Source organism: Manihot esculenta, chromosome 7 (assembly GCF_001659605.2).
Source record: "Manihot esculenta cultivar AM560-2 chromosome 7, M.esculenta_v8, whole genome shotgun sequence".
NCBI lineage: Eukaryota > Viridiplantae > Streptophyta > Magnoliopsida > Malpighiales > Euphorbiaceae > Manihot > Manihot esculenta.
This window is the reverse complement of record NC_035167.2, coordinates 4,079,992-4,103,381: the sequence shown is the minus strand read 5'-3', so window position 1 is coordinate 4,103,381 and position 23,390 is coordinate 4,079,992. Positions and strand designations below refer to the sequence as shown.

The 23,390-nt window shown below is 35.0% G+C and overlaps 1 protein-coding gene across 4 annotated transcripts in view; it reads left to right on the top strand.

Annotated features, from left to right (window-relative positions):
* Positions 1 to 23,390, top strand: part of LOC110619319 (transcription initiation factor TFIID subunit 1) — a 34,544-nt gene that overhangs the window by 7,167 nt on the left and 3,987 nt on the right. For 2 of the 4 annotated variants that reach the window (XM_043958266.1, XM_043958268.1), the window contains 13 exons: positions 1,104 to 1,207; positions 2,320 to 2,488; positions 2,773 to 3,862; positions 5,483 to 5,688; positions 6,090 to 6,327; positions 8,574 to 8,910; positions 11,476 to 11,685; positions 11,783 to 11,875; positions 18,301 to 18,507; positions 18,983 to 19,189; positions 19,956 to 20,439; positions 21,253 to 21,431; positions 21,581 to 21,706. In XM_043958266.1, the coding sequence (XP_043814201.1) occupies positions 1,104 to 1,207; positions 2,320 to 2,488; positions 2,773 to 3,862; positions 5,483 to 5,688; positions 6,090 to 6,327; positions 8,574 to 8,910; positions 11,476 to 11,685; positions 11,783 to 11,875; positions 18,301 to 18,507; positions 18,983 to 19,189; positions 19,956 to 20,439; positions 21,253 to 21,431; positions 21,581 to 21,706 (3,650 nt within the window). Of the gene's footprint in view, positions 1 to 1,093; positions 1,208 to 2,319; positions 2,489 to 2,772; positions 3,863 to 5,482; positions 5,689 to 6,089; positions 6,328 to 8,573; positions 8,911 to 11,475; positions 11,686 to 11,782; positions 11,876 to 18,300; positions 18,508 to 18,982; positions 19,190 to 19,955; positions 20,440 to 21,252; positions 21,432 to 21,580; positions 21,707 to 23,390 lie in introns of all 4 variants that reach the window. The other 2 variants (XM_043958267.1, XM_043958269.1) reach the window with 2 other exon arrangements.

The following is a 23,390-nucleotide window of genomic DNA, read 5'->3' as shown; positions in this document are numbered from 1 at the left end:
TCTTGCATTGCAACACGTCAAGCGGGATGATATGAAACTTCCAATATATATTTAGGTATAGAAACATACTTAGAGAAGTAATAAAAATCAAGATGGAAGACAGATGATCATAGACACAAAAGGAAAAGATGGGACAGTGCACACATTTTTTGCGAAGAGCAACAGGAAGATCTAAGTTGGAAGTAGGATCAGATGTTTTAATTCGATCTTTTGACAAACGAGCTAATGGAGGGCCTAACAACAAAAGATAGAAAATAGTTTAGAATGATTTTTCATTAAATTATGTTGTTAGAATCATGCGATTCTCATTGCAAAGCATATGATTCATATCAAATCACTAGCCTAATGATACAAATTGATTGGTGAATAAAAAATAGCCAAGAATCAGAAAAGAATCGCATGAATCGAAGGTGAATCATGAGCATTGTCATGATTTGGTCGATTCTTAAAGAAAAGGGCAACAAATGGCCAAATTCAGAAAACGGGAAAAGACAAAAAACCAAAAGTTCAACCAATTAATGAAAGAAAAATGGGAAAATGGCCCAAAATAGTTCTAATTATTTTTGTTTTAAAATTTTAACTTGCTAGGTTGATACTTTGAACTTGGTCACAACAAAGTCATTAGGTTCCTTTGATTTAATGTTTATTGTTTACTATTAATTTTATTAAAAGATATTAAATATTCTATTGTAAATAATGTGTGTGTCTGTGTGTGAATGTATTATTTCTAATTGATTTTTCTAAAGTTTTGCTGGATCTTACAATCCGATTCGCTTCTTAGTCAAGAAAATAGGATTTTGATTCTTGATATGACAGCTATGCTCCAGCTTTAGGAACTAATTTTTATCTGTTAGTTGTCTTGTATCTGAGTCCTGAAGTCAACTTTTGTTTGTTTGTGTGAATTTGGAAATGCATTTTCAATATAAGTAGCTTGGATTTACTGGGAAAACATTTTTCAACCCTTGTTTTTTGGTATACTGGTGGAATTTTCTCTTTTTATCCCCTTTGATGTTATTGTTCCCATTTTGATGGTTTCATAGTAATTGAAGCATTCTATCTCTAAGTTTCCAATATCATGTCTTATGTTGCTTAGTGTCTCTCAGCTCAGCAGGATGTTCTAGTTATTCCAGGTGAAGAAAGATCTCCACATGATGGGACACAACTTGATTCCATGGATACTGAAAATCTGGATGCAGATTTGGAGGAGGTAAGTCTGCAAGCAATCCTCCTCTTTTATTTTTAAATCTTGCTTTGCTTTTATATTTTATTTTATTTGGTTTTCGTTGTCATTTTGCATGATCTGTGGCTACTATTGTTGCAAATCTGAATTATAACATTATTGAATTAAATACTTAACATTCAATACAAGCTTAAGGACAATTTCTAAAAGTTACTCTCTTTTCTCCATTTCTTTCTAGAACATATATAAGTTTGTGTGGTACAATTATGCAAACATTCTTTAATATCTTTAGCTCTCTTTGATTAATTTGTTGTGTAAACAAGGGATAGAATAGGCCTCATACCCTTCAGTTATGTGTCCAATTATTTTTCGCAGCTGATCTGGAGAAGTTACTTTTCAATCTCATTTGTATCCATCTTGTAAATACTGAGATAGTTGCAACTAGCTTTTAGAATATTTTATGTTTGACTCAACTAAGGATTAATCACAAAGTAGTTTGGGCTGTTATGTGAATCTGTCTCTATTGCACCTAGTTTAGGGCTATGTTAGAAAGATCTGGGGCTATTAAGTCCATTCTCACTATTTCCTTCCACATTGTCTCTTGTCATACCACTTCAATGCACTCAACATTTTATATTGGTGCATTTTCTAGACTATGATGCATGTGTCCATACCTTCTCAAAGTTCTATTCTGGTTGTTACATACTGCACCTTTACTTTGTCCAGGCTTGGGATAGGCTATTATGTCCTAACTTTGAAAAGAGGAACTTTGTGAAGGCAAAATATCTTTGAATTTTTCATGTGGCTGATTCTGCAATGGACTTCTTATCTTCATGGAAGTTTTTGAAAGTTGAGAAGTGAGGGAAGAAGAGAGCAGAAATCACACTTATACTATCATCTTGTGGTTTAGTTTGCTCCTTTTGAAATGCAAGTGGTGTAAATCCAAGTTTGCACTTTTTCTTACACATTGATGCTTTCTTTGTTGAATGATTGATTAAAGATAGCAAGATGTAAATATGCATAATCTTTTAATATAGAATTTACATAGAAATTGGATGCATCGTGAGTTCTGTTATCTGTATGTTTAGAGTGTCAAGCTCATATCAACAATTTTATATTTCCATATTGTGTTTAAACAGGAGAAATCTGATGCTCTGACGGGGCCTCCAGATGTTCAAACTTCCACACCTCTGCCTGTTCTGTGCGTAGAGGATGGCATGGTGATTTTACGGTTCTCTGAAATATTTGGTATTCATGAGCCCCTTAAGAAAGGAGAGAAAAGAGACCATAGATATTCCATTTTCAAAGGTAAAGCTTCTTTCCTGAGCGTCTGTCATGATAGTTGATATGCACTTGATTTCTTTAAATTCCCATTATCTGTCAGCATCATATATAATTGTCAAAAATGAATATTTGGGGAAGTTGACATTTGCACAAAGTAATAATAATATCTTGCATCTGCTTAAGGTTTTGGCATTTTGGTTCTCTTTCTTCTGCAGTGAAAAGAGGGAAAATAGACTCTATTTACTATGTTTACGATATGCTTTTCCTTGTTAACTGTTTTAATTTTCTGGCTTTTACTTCATTTTCAGAGAAGTACAAATGTATGAATGTTTCTGATATTGTTGAAGAAGATGAGGAAGCTTTTTTGAAGGGCTCTAGTAAAGTATTTCAGTTGCAGTCACATGTAAAACAATATGACATGTCAGTATTTAATGACGGTGTCTCAGAATCAGGAAATTTTGGTATTATGCAAGGGTCAATTCAAAATGAGGAACATCAGAGCTCTTGTATTAGTGCAGAACCAATGAACAAGGATTTATCAGTAAATCTTTTCACAGGAAAGCAATCGCCATTGTGTTCAAATTTCTACCCTCTTGATCAGCAAGATTGGGAAGACAAAATTCTATGGGACAGCTCTCCTGCTGTTAGTGACAATTCTGTAGAGAGTTGCGACTTATCTGGACCTGACTTGGGAGATCCATTTCTTAAAGAAACAGAACGAGTAAGCAAGCCACAAAATTTTCATCCAGAGCTTGCTGTGCAGCCAGATGAGAAAGATCATAAGTTTTTCCTGCATAGCTCTCCTGTTCTCCTGGAATCATTTGGCTATGGACTTTCTTCAGGACCTTCAGACATTCCATTATCAGAGGGCAGATGTCATCCACAACTTTTGAGGTTAGAAACTCAGTTAGAGGGAGAGAAGTGTCATGATGTTGATGGTAGAGAAGAGAGTAATACAATGGAGATTTTCCAAAGTGATTCTGTAAGGCGTTTCAGCAAACTCACACTGCAAAATAGAGACATGATGGAAGGATCTTGGCTAGATGACATAATATGGGAACCCAATAAGACTAGTGTGAAGCCTAAGCTAATTCTTGATCTTCAAGATGAGCAGATGCTTTTTGAAGTTTTGGATAACAAGGATAGCAAACATCTTCAGCTTCATGCTGGGGCAATGATTATAACTCGGCCCCAGAAACCCAGGGTTTCATCTGAGCTGTCTGGTCATGGATACGAGTCTGGTTGGCAATTCAATATTGCCAATGACAAGTTCTATATGAACAGGAAAATTTCTCAGCAGTTGCCATCGAATTCTAGTAAACGAAGTGCTTATGGTACCAGGATTCATCATTCAGCTCCTGCAATTAAGCTGCAGATGATGAAATTGAAGTTAAGCAAGTAAGACTGAGTTTTTTTATTTTTTGTAAAGCAGTCTTTTTTTTTTTTCCTCATGCATATAATATTCTTAAAATGCCATCTAAAAATAAAATATTTGGATAATCTCCATCTTCAGTTTTATGTTATATGTGAACACATCAATTGCTATTGAAATTGAACTATGAAAGAGAATGAAACAGTAAGAACCTGAATAGATTTCTTTAACTGCGGATTATGGTTGAATTTGATGCTGGAGTGATTGTGTATTAGGAGTAAAAACAATTGTCTAACGAAATTATACACAGCAAGTGTTTCACTGAAGTTATTTAGATATGGTTGCAAAGAGAAGAGAATCATCTATAATCAATGAAGTACAGAACAACGATGGTAAGAAAAAAAAAGTCCTGGAAAATCATGACTCAAGCTGTTCATCTCTACTACCTTCACTCATACTCTAAGAAAGTTAAATTTTCGTGAATATGTTCAAAGATCCTTAATCAGAACATAACGAAGACTTAAAGTTGGAAAATGCCTCAACATGGTTGGTGCATCTTACATTGCAAACATACAGAGTTCCATCCTCTCTTGTTTTTACAGTGAGGTAGCTTGGGGTATTTGGAATCATCTTTATGGACTATACAGAATTTCAGATACCTTATCCTGTAAATTTGTTTCTCAATAAAATTTCTTTTCTTATTCCAAGTATATATATCTTATTCTAAGACTGCTGAGCAGAAGGTCAATCTTTGGAGTGCAAGTGTGGAAGGACACTTGGGTTGCTATGTTTTTCTGTTAAAGAATTAACTCTCCTTCTTCTCAAGCTTTTAAGATGGGGATTGAAATTAGATGGAAGTCTCTTACACCTTGTTTGAAAGGAGGGATAATGAAGATGTTAAGGCATGAGGTTTTTTTTATCCCTTCAAACCCCACTTTGTTTTCATGTCAAAATTGTGGGAATATGAGCTATCCCTTTCTCAGACATTAAAAATATGTTTTGAATATTACTATTTCACCATCAATGCTTAAAATCATTTTTTATACCTTGAAACTTCCAAACATGGGAAATTACTTAACCTCTCATTTTTTTCTTTTCCTAGCCCATGGATTAAACATTATTTTTTCCTTTTTTATCCTATAAAAACTCCTGAACATATTATTAGTCTCTGATGGCATCAGTTGCAGCTTGAATAATGATGGTTGTCTTTGAAACTTAAATATGCCTTCCACAAGTCTCAAGCCCAGTAATTGAGCTTCACATGATTAATGGTGGTGACCTTTGAAACGTAAATATGCCTTCCACAAGTCTCATCTCAAGTCCTGTAATTGAACTTTGCTTGGTTCCAAAACAGAAGTAATGCCTCTGTACAAGTGGTCGTCATTGTTGCCCTTTCTTAAAAAGAAATAAATTTTGTTGTAGTTATTCTATTGTCTTTGCAAATTGTGGTTGCTCTTCAAGTGTTACAAGAGGATTGCGCTTCCCACCCTCCCTGACACACTCGGACACCAAGAAGTTGAAGATTTTATTTCATTTTTCTTGAAATTGCATGTGATTCATATTATTTTTCAATGATGTTGGTTTTACCTATCAATATTATGCTCTTCTTTTTTCTAAGTTCTATGCTATGGCATGCTCTTTTGCAGTAAAGATTTAGCTCATTTTCATCGACCAAAAGCTTTATGGTATCCCCATGACAATGAGGTGGCTGTCAAAGAACAAAAAAAGCTGCCCACTCAAGGACCTATGAAAATTATATTAAAGAGCTTGGGAGGTAAAGGTAGTAAGCTGCATGTGGATGCTGAGGAAACCGTCTCTTCTGTTAAAGCAAAGGCTTCAAAAAAGCTAGGTGGTAATCTCTCTTCTGTATGTGATTTGTCCTTTCTACATAATTGTTTTTGTTGCTACTGCTTCTACTATTATAGATGTTATAATCATGTTTAGATGCTGGGAAACTGTTGTTATATCAGACACTTCCAAATTGTTTTTCTTTTTCTGGTTTATCCACCAACTTGTATTTGTGTTCTTTGTTCATTAATTATATCTTCTTTTTATAAACAAAAAACCAAAATGTGTTTTCTGCATTTGATTTTCCTAGTTTGTATCCATTTCCTCTTTGGTTGCAGACATGATCTATATCCTTAGTAATTTGTATTGCTGCTGTCTATAGTATTATTCTAAACTTTTGTAGAAGAATGAGTGCTTATATGGAAATGTCTCTTTGTATTTGTGTCTGTGCATTTTTTTGTGTAGATTTCAAGCCTTCGGAAATGGTGAAGATATTTTATTTGGGAAAGGAGCTTGAAGATCATAAGTCTCTTGCTGCCCAAAATGTTCAACCTAACTCTTTGCTTCATCTTGTTCGTACAAAAATCCATTTGTTGCCAAGGGCGCAAAGGATTCCTGGTGAGAACAAGTCTTTGCGCCCTCCAGGGGCATTTAAGAAGAAATCAGACCTTTCTGTAAAAGATGGTCATGTATTTCTTATGGAGTAAGTACCCTAAAAATCTTGCCTAATCTCTGAGGAGAACATGGAGATATACTTAATTCGGCCATTATTGTCTTAATATTTATCCAGTGCTTTATTTTTTCCTTCTTGAGAAATGTTCATGCTCATTAATTTGCTTAAGGCATGTATTATTAGTACTCATGGTTTCATAAATTTGAATCTAAAAGGGCTACTATATATATCAAGCATTTCTTTGCATGTAAAATGGTTATTGTATATATCAAGCATTTCCAGTCAAATTGTTATATTGGAAAATACACATGTAAACATTAGTACAGATGGATGCTATGCGCTACATTACTTCGACATGTTTGAAGTTGAGCTAGAAAACAAGGTACATTACAATTTGACCCCTGAGATTTGATAAAAACCACAACTAAATCCCTATGTTTTTAATTTCAAACGTTGCTCCTTCAGTTCTGATTGTATCAACAACATAATCCTCTCATTGAAGTCCATGAATTTTCTGTTAGTTAAAGCAAGAAAAGGGTGACCTAATGCATAAAGCAATCCCATATTTGTGGGCTCTGGGGGAGGGTTGATGTGCCCAGCCTTTTCTCTGCTTTTCCGAGAGGCTGTTTTCATGATTTGAACCCATGATCTCAGGTTACAAATGGTGTACTGTACCATACACCAAAGCAGCCCTCTTAGTTAAGGTGAGACATAAAAAAAGGCGAAATTACAACTTGCCCTCCATTTGTGAAAAATCACAGGTTAGTCTTTCTATTTTGTTTTAGAACAATTATGTCCCCCAAATTTCATTATGTTGGCTAAATAATCCCTCTATTTAAATAACAAACTGAGGTTTTTTTGGTCACTTAACCTCTCACTAATGGAAATGTATCCAATTTGGACAGAGAGACCATGCTATTAGCAAAATTAAAGGATGCTGTTATTCATTAGAAATAGAGGGACTAGTGGTTTTTGACAAAACCTGAGGGAGCAAAAGTTGCAATTTACCCTGCTTAGAAATTGGTAATTAAATGTTCTTCTAGTTGACATATTTGTTAAGGGGCATGTCTAGTGAATAAGCTCTTTGCTTTGTGAGGTATGTCTAGTAGACAGCCTTTCTCTGCATTTTGCAAAGTGGTTTTTCCCCAATTCAAATCATGACCTCTAGGGCACATAAGAACAATCTTATCATTGAGAATATCTAGAAGTCGCACATAAAGAACAATCTTATCATTGAGAATATCTAGAAGTATAATTGTTGTATCATATATCTTAAGTAATGATGAGGAAGTGGCTTATGGAGTCTTCAAGAGCTACTATGTGTCGGATTGCGTTGCTTTGTGTCCATGCTTCAGTTTTCTTTTCTCAGTAATTTACGATTTACAAGTGATGGATCTCACTTTTCTTCTTTGGCCTTATCTCGAACTACATATTTTCTCTATCTTTCTCCGACATTTTGCCATTTCAAATACATCATTTTCTTATTCCCAAAAAAGTGGAAAAATACTCAGGCTGAAGTTTCTTAGAATGTTATTCTCAAAATTCACCTTATTCATTTGCTGGGATCACTCTCAATTTCTGATTATCTTTTGGGAATAATGAAGAGCAGTTTCTACTGATTAGGTAGGATAGGAAATCTAATTGTAAATTGGTTCTTCTCCATCCTAACAGCTGAAAGTTGTTGGCCACAAAACTTTAGTACCAGACTACTAGTTAGAGTTTTCTCTATTATTTAGCACCTCGTCAATAGCATTCCACACTGTTACTTTTAGAAGCTTTATAAAATATCTGCAAGGTAAAGCTAGTTGTTAATCTGCTAACCTATTTTTCTATAACACAGGTAGCTATTTTCAATTTTTTAACAGAAGCGTTTTCATGCGACTTATTTGTTCTTTTGTTTATAACTGCCCGACCTTAGTTATTAGCCTTTTTAATGAATACTTGGCAATGTTTTATTCAATTACTGCTTTTTGCTTAGCTTTTACCATTTTCTCTAGAAGAATAAATCTTCTACACATTTTTTTGTTCTTGTCATATGATAGAGGTCAAAAGTAGGTTCACTTGTAGTATGCTTAGCATGCTTTTCCAGAGATCATTGTCATGCTGTGCACGGGCATGGATTTAACTTCATCTCCATTCTTGCTATTTTTTGCTAAACCTAAATCGTGCATTGAAGCTCTGGTAACTAATTCTAGTTTTCATTCCTAATTTAGGATTTTCTATTTCCATATGCATGAAAATGAGATTTCACAATGGTCATGTACTCATTTCTACAGGTATTGTGAGGAAAGACCTTTACTATTGAGCAATTTTGGCATGGGTGCAAATCTGTGTACATACTATCAGAAATCAAGCCCCAGTGATCAAACTGGCATCATGTTGCGCAGTGGAAATAGCAGCTTGGGAAATGTTAAGATACTGGAGCCTACTGATAAATCCCCTTTTGTTGGAGATATAAAAGCCGGTTGCAGCCAATCATCTCTTGAAACAAACATGTATAAAGCTCCTGTGTTTCCTCACAAGGTAGCAACCACAGATTTTTTGTTGGTTCGCTCTGCAAAAGGAAAACTTTCCCTAAGACGCATTGACCGAATTGCTGTAGTTGGGCAACAGGTGTGTTTGTTTCAGTTGTTTGATGCAACTCCAGAAAATTACCTTCTTGCTTATTGATTTGTTATTTATTGAAGCATGCAACTGAAGAAAGTTACATTCTTTGATCAGGATTGCTCATTTTTATGATTTCGTCATACATGCAATTCTTTCTGGTGACTATCTTGACATGTTATTTATGCTCTAGTTGTTAGGAAGCCTTGATAGAGTTAAGAGTTAATCAGTTTATATGTGTCGCTGGTTGTTATATCTACTTTAGGCACCTGTTTATTCTGCTTCTAGCAGACCAGCGTGCAAGTTTCTGGCTAAGAAATGGAAAAAAAAAAGGGTAGTGCAGTGTTTGATTACGTTTGTGAACACCTTTTTTTTTTATCTGTTTTGTTTTATCTTTATTTTCACTTTTCTGTTGTTAATTTGCTGGAAAAAAATAATTTCTTATGCCAAACTACATGTACTGATTATTTTAAGCTATCAATAATTCTCTCAATTCATGTTGCTATCATCATTATGGTCATTTATCTGCCAGTACCAATGTTGACAAAGGGGATGACCACTAGTACCACCATTTCTATCAGGACTTCTTAGTGCTTATATGACCTTTTTTATCAAATTTTTTCAAAAATTATATACATAAATTTATGACATCATTCATTTCAAAATTTCACAACCAATTAAGCACTAATCAGTTAGCTGTATCTCACAGTTCATAGATTTTCATCTTTATCAAACGTTATCAGATGGAGTACAGGTTAACTGGGCTATGAAAGTATGAATGAGTTATGATGGGTAAATTGGAAGCAATCTTTGATTTTATGGTTCTCATTTAAGGAAGAATGGAAACTAGGTTTAATAGTTTGAACTAGAGCTGACCATAAAGGGAAAAGGAAGAGACACTGCTTGTTGCTTGAAGCTGTGATAAGAACATTACCCATAATGTAGCAGCGCAAAAAAATGTCAAGAAGAAAATAAAAGGAAGAGACAAAATAGGCAATACGCCTTTCAAATCAAATAGTTATAATTATGTTATTTAAAACCCTATGAAAATAACTAAATTACATAGGTATTCATAGAGATTTAATAACTAGTCCCCCTACTAGGACTAGTTAGCTTGAACTTGGAAGCTTCCAAGTTCCAATGCTGCTACTTCTGGGACTTGAAACCCAAACCAGAAAAATTCTAAACGGTAGTAAATAGGATATTATGCAGACTTTCTACATATTCCTAGTGATAATATAAATTTCTATTTAATGATAAACCTAGTGTGGCCATGTCGTCAAGTCTGAGCAAAGCTTTAAGCCATGGTTTTTAGCACTATGTTTTTATTCTTAAAGACTATGATGACTGTTGAGTATCCATGTTTTACCATGGAGCTTTCAGAAAACTGTTATTTGAGAATTAATTAACTATCAACCATTGAGTGTCCATGAAAAACTATAATGCAATTGCATCTCAATATAATAATCTTCTCAAATGTGTATTCCCTTTTAAGTATGGTATTTTTTAAAATCTACTTTGAGTCTTAGTTAGCATTTTTTTTAACATTTCTTTTACAGACTTTTATGTATGGTGATCATAGTTGTCAAATCGAGATTCGAATCGAGAATTGATATCTTCATTTTATGAATCGAGAATCGAATCGAATCGTAGGATTCACTAAGACTTTCAAAAATCAATTACAAACAATATATGTTCTAGAAATAAGTAAAAAAAATATATCATAATGACACATTTTGATAAATATAGAATTATTATTTATTTAATTAGAAATATTCTTTATAATAGAATAATATGTATAAATTATGTTATATAGTTTTTTGTTATAGATTATGAACTTTAGTATTGTCGACTATAGTTATCATTATACATATACTGAACTTCTCATTTAAATTTGATCAAAATAATTAAATAGTAAAAAAGATAGCATATTAGAATATTATAAATATGAACTGTCATAATTTAACAACTATAATTAGTTAAGTAACTTAATTGAAAAGAAAAAGACAAAAAGAAGGAGAGAGAAAAGAATGGTTGGCAGAAGAAAAAGAGCTAAGGGAAGGTTTTATATACATTTTCTTACAGCAAAAATGAATAAGATCTTAGATTTTGAAAATATAAGGCTAACAAACTTTTTTAAATAATTAATTATATTGGGTGAAAAATTCTTTGATTCACCTTATTCACTATCATTTTTTTTTATTTAGTCACAATTCATATACTCTATAGATTTAAATCGCTAGGATGTAGAATCACATAAAAAATTGTAAACTTCAAATCAAGAATTGTAAGATTCAGGTACATTTAAGATTCACCCCATAGATTTGAATTGATTTGTTGGAAAATCGATTCGAATCGGAAGATTCTGACAACAACAGTGCTTAGTAGTAGTGCCTCTCCTTCATTGCACATAAAATGGCAGTTCTAGTTCATTGCCCCTCTCCACTTTCTTCTTCTCTTACTTTTCTGGCAATTGGAAGTTGCAGACAATTGAGGACAAACTACTAGTGATTGATAGTTTCGTGGTATATTATCCAAATGAAAAATTTTGGCTGAATTGATAATTATTTGCAGGAACCCCTTATGGAGGTATTATCTCCGGCATCTAAGAATCTTCAGGCATATATCATAAACAGGTTATTGGTTTATGTGTACCGTGAATTTCGAGCTGCTGAAAAGCGTGGCACTGTTCCTTGGATCCGTGCAGATGAGTTGTCATCGCAGTTTCCAAGCCTTTCGGAAACAATATTACGGAAGAAGCTGAAAGAATGTGCTGTGTTGCGGGTATAATCGCATTAGTACTCACTATAAATAAACTATTGATTGATTGATAAATGTTCACTTGATTGTGATACATGGGTATACTCTATACAACTTGCAGAAGGATGCAAATGGACACTTGTTTTGGTCCAAGAAGCGTGATTTCATAATTCCATCTGAAGAGGAGTTGAAAAAGTTGGTGTTACCAGAGAATGTAAGTTTTACAATACTTTTGCTTTCCTCTTCCTTTTCCTTTTTCTCCATGTTATTTTAATTGTAGTTATTTGATTGCTTTAGCTCGTCTCTCTGTTAGTAAGTTGCAGTTATTGCTTATTAGAGGTCATATTTAATTAGGTTTTTTTTTATTATGGTGCAGTGCAATTTCTTAACTTATTTTGTTCATTAGAATTGCAGTGCTGAGCTCTACGGAGAGTGCATTTGCCTACTTGTTCTTTTATGTTCCTTTGTGATTCAGTTTGTTTTGACCAATTCTAGGACTAAGCAAACGGTTGGTTTGGTTCTTGGTTCTTCCATTTTCATCTTCTTTTTTATTTTTTTCATGAAAGCTATGCAACATACTCGATATTTCCTGTAAAAATTCAACCCAAAACCCAGAAAATTAGTTCCATATCCTATGGTTTAACACACTCATCTTTAATAACACAATTTGTGATGTGAATAAGATGAACAAAATCAAGAAATCTTATAAAATGAAGCAATGAATGCCCATAAACAGATTTAACTAAAACTTGAATTTAAAGAAAAACCCAAATTAAACATCCTAATTTGTCATTGTGGAAAAGAAACAAATCCTAATAGTAATAATAATTGTTGAAATAGAACATGAATCAATCGATAAATCCATACAAAAATCACCCCTATATGAAAAACGCACAATAATTCATGTTCAATACTCATATAAAATTACCATAGAAACCCCCAAAAGAAAAGTATAACTATGAATAAAATCGAAAAGAGAAAGCAAGAAGCGACCCATTGAAGCTGGGTTCTGGTATGATGTGTATGGAGCTTTAGTTGAAGTCTTGAAGGAGTTTATTATATAAGGGGAAAAAGGGAAGAGACCAGCATTAAGAAGAAGAAAAGAATACGGAAGTAACGGTGGAAAGGAAGATAATAAGGAAAGTGGCTTTAGGAAGAAGGTAAAAAAGCGTTTGTAGAGTATTGTATTTTTGACATATTTTTGTAGAGAAGAATAGTATATATATATATATGAGTCCTAACTAAATAGGAATTTGAATCTTTAGAATTAAGCCCTAAAATCAAGCTAATCAAATAGGAAAAGAAGGAACATATATAATATCTAAATATATTTGTTTCCTATAACACTCCTCTTGTTGGACTATATATATTAATCATACCCAACTTGTTACAAATATATTAATCATGCCCATCTTGTTACAAATATCATTAACTTGAATTCTATTTAGGCCTTTTTTTAAAAAAAAACATCTCCTAATTCTCCAATTTTAACATGTCTTATTGAGATTTTCTTCCATTGGATCTTTTTATGAATAAAATGACAGTCGATTTTGATATGTTTTGTCTGCTTAAGAAATACCGGATTATAAGCAATATGAGTAGCCGATTGATTGTCACATCACAGTTTAGCAAGCAATGAGGTCTTGAAATTAACAATTGATGTATTCACATTGCTCCACGTATAGCTTGCACCATTGCTCAATATTTTGATTCAGCACTAGAATGCAGACCACATTTTGCTTCTTCATGACACCAAGGTACCTTCCATAAAGATACAATATCTTGTTATTGACCTCTTATCAGCTTTTGAGCTTGCTCTAGTCTGCATCAGAAATGCATTCAATCTTTGAATGTGCATGAGTACCTTAGAAGAGACCACACCCTAGAGCTCTTTTCAAATAACCTAAGATTTTTCCTAAAGTTCTCAAAGCAACAATAGGAGAGGATATAAATTGAAGAGTTCTGGAAAAATTTAGAGAATTCTTGTATTTCACTTTTAATATTTACAATTGATCTATATGACTATTTATACAAAAAGAATTATATCTAAACAGGAAGCAAATAATCAAATAATAATTACAGAGATAATTAAGGATCATAATCAAATCAAATCATATCCATAGAATCAATTAGGATCAGCAAATAAGTCAACACTCCCCCTCAAGTTGGTGCAAAGATGTCGCACATGCCCAACTTGCAAATCAGATTATGGTAGATCTTGTTGTTGAGTCCTTTAGTAAACACATCCACAAGTTGCCCAGTAAAAGTCACATGAACTAGGCTCAAGACACCGTCTGTTAATTTTTCTTTAATGAAGTGCCGATCAATAATGTGCTTCGTCCGGTCATGTTGGACTAGATTTTGTGCTATACTTATAGCAGCTTTATTGTCACAATACAAAGTTTTCTTGTCTCCCTCGAGCAACCTCAACTCCTCCAATAACTTCTGTAACCATAAGAGTTCACACACACCTTAGGCCATTGCTCTGTATTCTGCTTCAGCACTTGACTGAGCAACAACACTTTGTTTTTTGCTCCTCCAGGTGACAAGGTTCCCTCTCACAACTGTGCAGTAGTCAGAGGTGGATCTCCTGTCATCAAGAGATCATGCGCAATCTGCATCTGTAAAAGCTTCAACTCAGAGGTGACTATGTTTGGAGTAAAGAAGCCCTTTCCCTGGCACAGACTTTAGGTATCTTAAGATGCGAAGTACGGCCTGCATATGAGTCTCGCGAGGGTCATGCATGACTTGGCTGACTAAGCTAACAGCATAGGCTATATCCGATCGAGTGTGTGAGAGATAAATTAACCTTCCTACCAATCTCTGGTATCTTTCAATATCCACAGACTCACCAGTTTCTGCTTCTAGTTTGTGATTATTTTCAATGGGAGATTCTGCTGGTTTACATCCCATCATACCAGTTTCTTCTAAAAGATCCAGAATGTACTTTCTTTAGGAGATGAAAATTCCTTTTCCTGATCTAGCCACCTCGATACCTAGGAAATATTGCAGTTTTCCTAGATTTTTTATTTCAAATTCTTGAGCCAACAATCTCTTTAGTTGAGCCATTTCCTCTTTGTCATTGCCTATCACCACTATATCATCAACATAAACAATAAGAAGGGTGATCTTACTCTTGTGATGTTTGATAAACAGAGTGTGATCAGCATTGCTTTGTTGGTAACCAAAGGACATTATGGCTCTGCTGAACCTGTCAAATCAAGCTCTGGGAGATTGTTTTAGCCCATACAAAGCCTTTTTTAACCTGCACACCTTTCCTTGTGTCTTCTCATCAACAAACCCAAGAGGAATTTCCATGAACACTTCTTTCTCTAAATCTCCATGGAGGAAAGCATTCTTCACATCAAACTATTGCAAGTCCCAGTCCAAGTTGGCTATGCAAGATAACAGAACTCTGATTGAGTTCATTTTTGCAACTGGGGCAAATGTCTCTTGGTAATCCACTCCATAGGTTTGGGTGAATCCTTTAGCAACCAATCTGGCCTTAAACCGTTCAATTGTGCCATCAGTTTTGTGTTTCACTATGAACACCCATTTACAATCAACGAGTTTCTTCTCAGGTGGGAGGGTGACAAGCTCCCATGTCTTATTTTTAGCCAATGCTTTCATCTCTTCAATTATTGTTTCCTTCCATTTAGGATCTGCAAGAGCTTTCTTCCAATCCTGTGGAATAGACACAGAGGGAATAGACAAGGCAAAGGCTCTATAGGAAAGAGACAAGGATTCATAAGAAACAAAGTTAGAAATAGGGTGTTTAGTATAAGATCTGACCCATTTTCTTTGTGCAATAGGTTTATCTAAGTCATTGGAGCATTCAAGAGTTGTGGGTAACTCACCAGAAGAAGATTCTTGACTGGGTAACTCACCAGAAGAAGATTCTTGACTCTGAGTAGACTGCATAATGGCTTCTTCTGCCTTGTCTCTCCTTGAATACCTTCTCAAATCTGGCTTGTCTAAACGACCAATTCTCTCTCCCCTTGTCTACTAGAACTCACTTTCTAGTTTAACCATATCATTCAGAATCACAGAATTCGGGATCACTTCTTCTTGCTCATTATTCTCCCAAGAGATGAGTGGGTGGTATTGAAGTAGGGTTCAATTTCTTGAAAGGTAGCATCCATACTGACTAAGTATTTCCTAGAGGGAGGATGATAACACTTGTATCCCTTATGTGTTAGAGAATACCCAACAAACACACATTTAAGGGCCTTGGGATCCAATTTCCCTGCCGTCCTAGTATGGACAAAGCAAACACACCCAAATACTTTTGGTAGAACAACGTATGAATTCTTCCTTTGTAGAACCGCCAAAGGACTCATAAAGTCAAGAGTTTTGAGAGACATTCTATTGATAAGATAAGCAGATGCAAGGATTGCATCTTCCCAATATGCTTTGGGTAGATTCATGATGAACACAAGAGATCGAGCTACCTCCAATAGATGCCTATTTTTCCTCTCAGCAACGCCATTTTGAGCACTAATATAAGGACAACTAGTCTGGTTACTATCCCATTACTCTCCAAATAAGCAGAAAAGCTACTATCCATGTATTTTCTTCCATTGTCAGTTCTTAAAATTTTCGCCTTAGTATCAAATTGAGTACAAACCATCTCATGAAAGGATTGAAAACAAGAAAAGACATCACTTTTAGCTTTAATCAAATAGACCCAAGTCATTCGAGTCCAACAATCAATAAAGGTGACAAACCATCGATTACCATACAAAGAGACAGTTTGAGTAGGCCCCTAAACATTAGAATGAATAGTCGCAAAAGGAATTTGACTTTTTTTATGACTCAAATGACAGGATGTTCTAGTGTGTTTAGCATACTCACAAGCATCACAAAATAGAGAATCAAACTGAGTTCTAGCAAACAAATTAGGATAAAGTTTTTCTAAGGCAAAAAATGATGGATGCCCTAACCGTCTGTGCCACTGTATTATTTCCTGATTGACATCCTTATTTTCTCCAAAACAGGCTTGAGATATCGAAAAACCTGGATCACCCTCCAACATATATAAGCCATCATGCAGCCTACCATTGCCAATCTTCTTTTCTGTGCGAAGATCATGAATAACACAATGATTAGGAAAGAATTCAATTTTACAATTAAGGGTATTGGTGATAGCACTGACAGATAAAAGGTTGACAGGAAAGTGGGAAAGATAAAGGACAGATGATAATTTAATGTTGGATGTGCAAATAACAGAACCTGTTTCGAATATGGGAGTAAAAGAGCTATCAGCAATTCTGACACTATTTTTTGTTAGAGAAGGAAAATAATTGAGAAAGCCTTTAGAAGAGCCTGTCATGTGTCTATTCGTACCAGAATCGATAATCCATGGAACATTATTAAGAGAGGAAGCATTACCTGACTTTACAAAGTTAGATGTGGCACCGGAGGACGAGTAATTAGAGTTAGGAATCGAGACCCTTTTACCTTCTGTCATGGTAAAGATTTATAAACCGTGAAAGAATAGGAGGTACCCAAGATTGTACACACAAGAGAGCCCAATCGATTCACCAAAAGACTGGGTAGCGGCATGAGAAGGCAGGAAAGATGGTCGGAATCGTCGCTGGAGTGATCGGAGCGGCGAAGCAGCATCAGGCGATGGATCACGCATCAAGACGCGATGGGTCACACGCGGGCTTTTCTGGCATCGGAGCTGGGCGATCAGCCGACGACAGTTCTGGTGCCTGTGGTGAGAGGAGGAAAGGCTCCTAAATGGGTTAGTACCAAAAAAAGTAGATCTAGAGTTTTGAAACCCTAAAGAGGAAAAAATTGAATTTGAACCCTAAAATCAGGAAAAAGCTCTGATACCATGAAGAATTTTGGGTGACTATTTATACACAAAAAATTATATCTAAACAGCAAGCAAATAATCAAATAATAATTACAAAGATAATTAAGAATCTTAGTCAAATCAAATCATATCCCTAGAATCAGTTAGGATCAGCAAATAAGTCAAAATAAATTGATTTACTACTCTAACTAAATATATAATGTATGGACAAGTCACCATCAAATAATTTAGCTTCTGCAAGTTACACTTGTCAATTATCTCCAATTTCAGCTGGTACAATGGGGAAGTAGTAAGAAAGCATTTAGCTTCTGTAGTTCTTCTGGATGATGTTTTTAACCAAATGGAATGTAGGAAATGGATAATGTGCTACCAGGATGTTAGACACACATTGCTCTGTGGAAGTGTCATGGACTCATAACCCTTACTATGAGAACATTACCTGGACATTATAGACTATGCCTTTGATCTTTGACATTTCATAGATATTAATGTTAATCTTACCTGGTTAGCAATATTACCTAGATGGCAAAATGCAATGCGTTTGGTTCAGAAAATCTGGGAATTGTATGGATTATTATTCCTATTCGATGATGAAGCTGTTTTGAGGGAATGATGATGATCAGAAGGAAAACAGTGGTCTTGTTTGTAACTGGTGTGGATCCACGTATGTTTATCTTTTTTCATGTCTGCTAACATAACACAAGTTTTTAAGAGGAAGTTCTGGTTTCAATAATGTAAAGAAGCACTAGATTAATTTTGCAGAAAATGCTTGCGCTTTGCATCTGTATGTATTTATTGTCTTCTTTCTTGGTTAGGTGTGTGCCTATGAAAGTATGCAAGCTGGTCTGTATCGTCTCAAGCACTTGGGAATTACGAGGCTGATACTTCCGACTAGTATTTCGAGTGCGATGAGTCAGCTCCCTGATGAAGCAATAGCTCTGGCAGCTGCGTCACACATAGAGAGGGAATTGCAGATCACTCCATGGAGCCTGAGCAGCAATTTTGTTGCTTGTACAAGCCAGGTAACTGTAATCTTTTGTACATTTATAGAATTAATGTCGTCCAGGAAGTTTGGTTTGAACATTGGCACTTGGTACAGCTATGAAAGACTTTTTATGAACAGTTGTGATTAGTGAGATCATATTCTCTCCTGTCTTTATATTTATGTGGTTACATTTTTCTATGGTTTTTAATAAATACATTTGGATGTTACTGGAAAAGGAAAAGAGCTTGAATTTGCATTCCTGCACCAACTTAATTAAGATAATTTGAATTGTATTTGGACAATGTTGTTGGTTAAACCTTTTTGCTTTAGATCCAGAAACATTGATACTGAGATGGTGGTGTAGGTTCTCTATCATGTTCATCTAGTTCTACTCTATATTTTTTCGTGCTTAAGGTTAGTCTGATATTGTACAATATTATGACAATTAGTTAGAGGTTAAATTTTCTTCCCTTGTATCTTTTCTCTTTAATTTTAAACTTTTGCGTCTTCAGGATAGGGAAAATATTGAGCGTCTTGAGATTACCGGAGTTGGTGATCCATCTGGTCGGGGCTTAGGATTTAGCTACGTTCGTGCTGCTCCAAAGGCACCAGTGTCAAATGCAATGGTGAAGAAAAAAGCAGCTGCTGGTCGAGGGGGTTCCACTGTTACTGGGACAGATGCCGACCTTCGTAGATTAAGCATGGAGGCTGCACGAGAGGTTTGTTGATTTTGTGGTAAAATGTCCAATTTATTATCTTCATTTAACTTGTTTGGCATTGAGATGAATAAGCTTGATGGAGATGTGTCGAATAAATTATTAAGCTTATTGGAATTTGTTTAAAGTTCCTGAGGACGTGAACATAGCAGAATATGGATTGTGGAATGGAATGAGGTTTCTATTTTCTTTAGGAGCTTAGGAGGGGGGGGAGGGGGGGGGGGTTAGGTGGGTGGGTTGGGGGTGCATGTTATTATGTAAATGTGAAACGGTACTTCTCATGATAATTGTCAATCTGTCTGTTTCTAAAGCATAAATTGTTTTGCTCTGGTAACATGAATAAATATTACCCAACGCTCAAGCATAAGTTGATTTAGCTACTGAAATTGAAACATGAATAAATTATCAAACAGGTGAGCCACAGACATATCTTGAAAGGATATGGTTGCTCAACCCAACCATTGAAGTGCTGCAAGTGCAACTACCTCATTAAGCCTTTTGAACAAAGCCAAACACTAAATAGTCATTTTTCTCCTTTCTTTCCTCATAGGGTCATCTTCATATACAAATTGCATATCAAAACGAAGATTCTTCCTTCCTAAGCTTTCTTCTTAAGACTCTTTTCCCACGATCTGAAATCCTGAAATCAAACCCCTATGACTTGTAAATGGTTGCACAAAATTTGATCTAATCCTAGCCATACACCACAAGTAGGCACTGATAAAATAGAAAGACAAAATTGTTCATTCTATTATCCTCTCATTGCCAGGTCCTCCTTAAGTTCAATGTTCCTGAAGAGCAGATTGCAAAACAGACTAGGTGGCATCGTATTGCTATGATACGAAAGCTTTCAAGCGAACAAGCAGCATCAGGGGTGAAGGTTGATCCAACAACTATCAGCAAGTATGCACGTGGTCAACGAATGTCCTTTCTTCAGTTACAGCAACAGACTAGAGAAAAATGTCAAGAAATTTGGGATCGTCAAGTTCAGTCTCTGTCAGCAGTAGATGGTGATGAGAATGAGAGCGACTCAGAGGCAAATAGTGACCTAGATTCCTTTGCTGGAGACCTGGAAAACTTGCTTGATGCAGAAGAATGTGAAGGGGATGTGGGTAATTATGAGTCCAAGCATGACAAAGCAGATGGTGTCAAGGGGCTAAAAATGAGAAGACGCCCATCACAAGTTCAGGCTGAAGAAGAAATTGAAGATGAAGCTGCTGAGGCAGCAGAATTATGCAGGTTGCTCATGGATGGTATGGTGTACTATTTGTTTAGTGACTATTTCACTTGGTCACGTGTCATGTCTTAATGATTGACAACTGGCAGAATTTTTGTGCTTCAAAAAAGATGAGAGAAAAGAAACTTACTTGCGTTAGTTCTACTTAATGTTTTATATTGATATTCTTTTTCAATTATCAATGTCACAATGTTCATTATCCATCACTATCATCACGACCATGATGTGTAACTGCTACTATCAGCACATTATTACCACCTATGTTATTTGGACTCAGCTACAAGTATCCAATATGTGCACATGTTTGGGATGGGTTAGAGACTTAGAGTTGCCTGTTTTCAGTACTTACATATGTTCATGTTTTTTATCCATCGATGTTTCATCCTTGTCCTGCCCATGTCTGTCTTATGCAATGCAGGTAGTATGGGGGAAATCGAAGAACTAAAGTTACTATTATTACAACCACCATTGTTGTCATCACATTTATCTTAACAAATTCATAATTTTTCTTTTTGAAATTTAATGGTAGCATTTATCAAGTAATGGAATCAAGTATGTTTGTCTCTGTTTATATTTTTTAGCACTTGGTAATTCAAGTTAATTTAGCTCTTATATTATGTTATAGACACCACCTAAGACTCAACGACACATTTGTATAGTCATTCAACACTAGCTAGCTTCTGCATCTAATTGGATACACATGATAATTTTATTGTTGAGAAAGATAGATCTTTTTATATATTTCTAACACATTACTTTTTATTGTTGAGAAAGATAGATCTTTTTATATATTTCTAACACGTTACTTGCTTAAACAACTGTACTGTAGATGAGGAGGCCGAGCAGAAAAAGAAGAAAAAAGCAAAAACTGCTGGGATTGAGGCTGGACTGGCATTTGGCTCAAAATCAAATTTTGTTGACAATGCAGAACGCATTAAGAAAATAAAGAAAGTTCATCCTAATGGTTCCTACATTCCAAAAGAGAGCAGCAATAGGGACTTAAAGGAGGTAGATATGTGTTATGCTAATTATGTTTAAACCCGTCCTCTTAGCGATGTAGTTTACTTTGTATTTTGCATATATATTCTGATTAGAAACTTTGTACTCGCATCTGAAAGTAGATTATTAGTATTGACATTATTACCTGTTACTGGTAGATGGATACTTTATTTGGTAAAAGGAAGATGTTTGACAAGGTGAAAGCTACAAAGAAGAATGGCACTCCAGATTCAGGCATGCCTCGACTCAAAGCAAAAGTTAAAATATTGGGTGAAGGACTCAAGGCAAGTGAACCAATTCATCTTCCCTTTCGTTATTTATTTAATTGTTGTAAATTTTTTTGAAGTTGGACACATCTATACGATGCTTTAAGTTCTTTTTGGAAATTGTGTAAACATTTATTTGATGATTTTTTTTTTTTGCTTTTGTAAATGTCCTAGTACTTACCCTTTGCTTAGCTGTATATGTCTACATCTAATATGGACCTGAAATTGGTCTTACCCTTTATGGTTTGACCACGTAGTACTTAGGCTCCATTTATTTTCGTGGAAATTAACTTGTATATGAAAAATATTTCTTTGGAAAGCATTTTCCAAGAGAATAACTTACTTGCCATTGTTTAGTAGCAATGTAAAAAATAATGAAAATATTTTCCAAGGGAGTAACTTATTTTTAATTATTCAGTAGCAATGTAAAAAATAAAGGATGTTAACAAATATATGTAGAAAGTTCAGCAGTGTTAATAAGATTTTCAAAGTAAGGAAAATGGCTTTCTCTTTTGACTCTTTTCGAAAGAATAAGTCAGTTTTCCTTTAAAATGATTTAATTTTCCCTTTGATAAAAGGAAATATAGTTTGATGAATTTTTCTGAGTTCCTCGATCATCAAAAACTGTGAAAAGTATGTTTTTTTTTTAATATTTTCCGTGAAACAAAAAGAGTTAATATTGTAGGTGGAGGATAAGAACAATGTAGAACATGGCTGGTTCTTGAAAACCAATTGGAAGCTTAACATGTAGACTCATATGAATAATATGTTATAAAACCAAAGCAGACTCTTCTCAATCAATTATCATCCTTGTGATCAGAAACTACCTTTTTTTCCTTTATAATTTATTGGAGAAATCAAATATTTTTCTCATGTCCTAAACCTGTGATACTCCAACTCTTCATTTTGCCATGTCTTACACTTGTCGACACGACACTTCAGGGGATGCAATACAGAATGTGTGTCTGACACATTTGTGCATTCGGACACTTGAGAGATGTATTCATACATGGTTAATAGAGCATTCTTATCTCTCAAGAGAGCATGCATTTAGATAAAAGTAGTTGTTTGGTTGTTTTTGATCATCTATTTAAACTGTATTTATTACTATATAATTTTATATTTTGTTTGTTCTAGTTTATTTTATATAACATATCCATGCACCCGTGTCCAAATTTAAATCCATATCCTCATATTTTCATTTTAGAAAGTTGACAAGTCAAATATAAGGATATGCACCCTTTGTTTTTAACACCCGTGTCCGAGTCCAAGCAACATAGTCCTAAACTTCAATGCATTTGTGGGCTTTGCTGCATTAATGTAGCTGGTTTACTACTTGCACCATCAGTTAGGTTCGGCCTGGTCTGGTTCCGGTCCAGGGCAAGATAGACCAGAACTGGACTGAAGGGTCCCACCAATTGTAGTTTTGGTCCAAGTTCTAGTTCCATTTCAGTTTGGTTTTGATCAAAACCAACAATAAATATTCTCTTTCCGGATATTCGTCTTTTTCTTAAGGAAAAATTCAGTTTGGCCCGGAACTAGGCTGTTTGGTTCAGGTATGGTTTGCATATCATTTCGGCCACTCTGGGTTTGAGCAGTTTCAGTCCAGTCTGTTCAGAAACCATTAGTAATTTACAAAATGCTCCACCTACAAGCATGGAGTATTTTGATGGAGTATGCAGTTGACTTAGAGTCTGAAGGT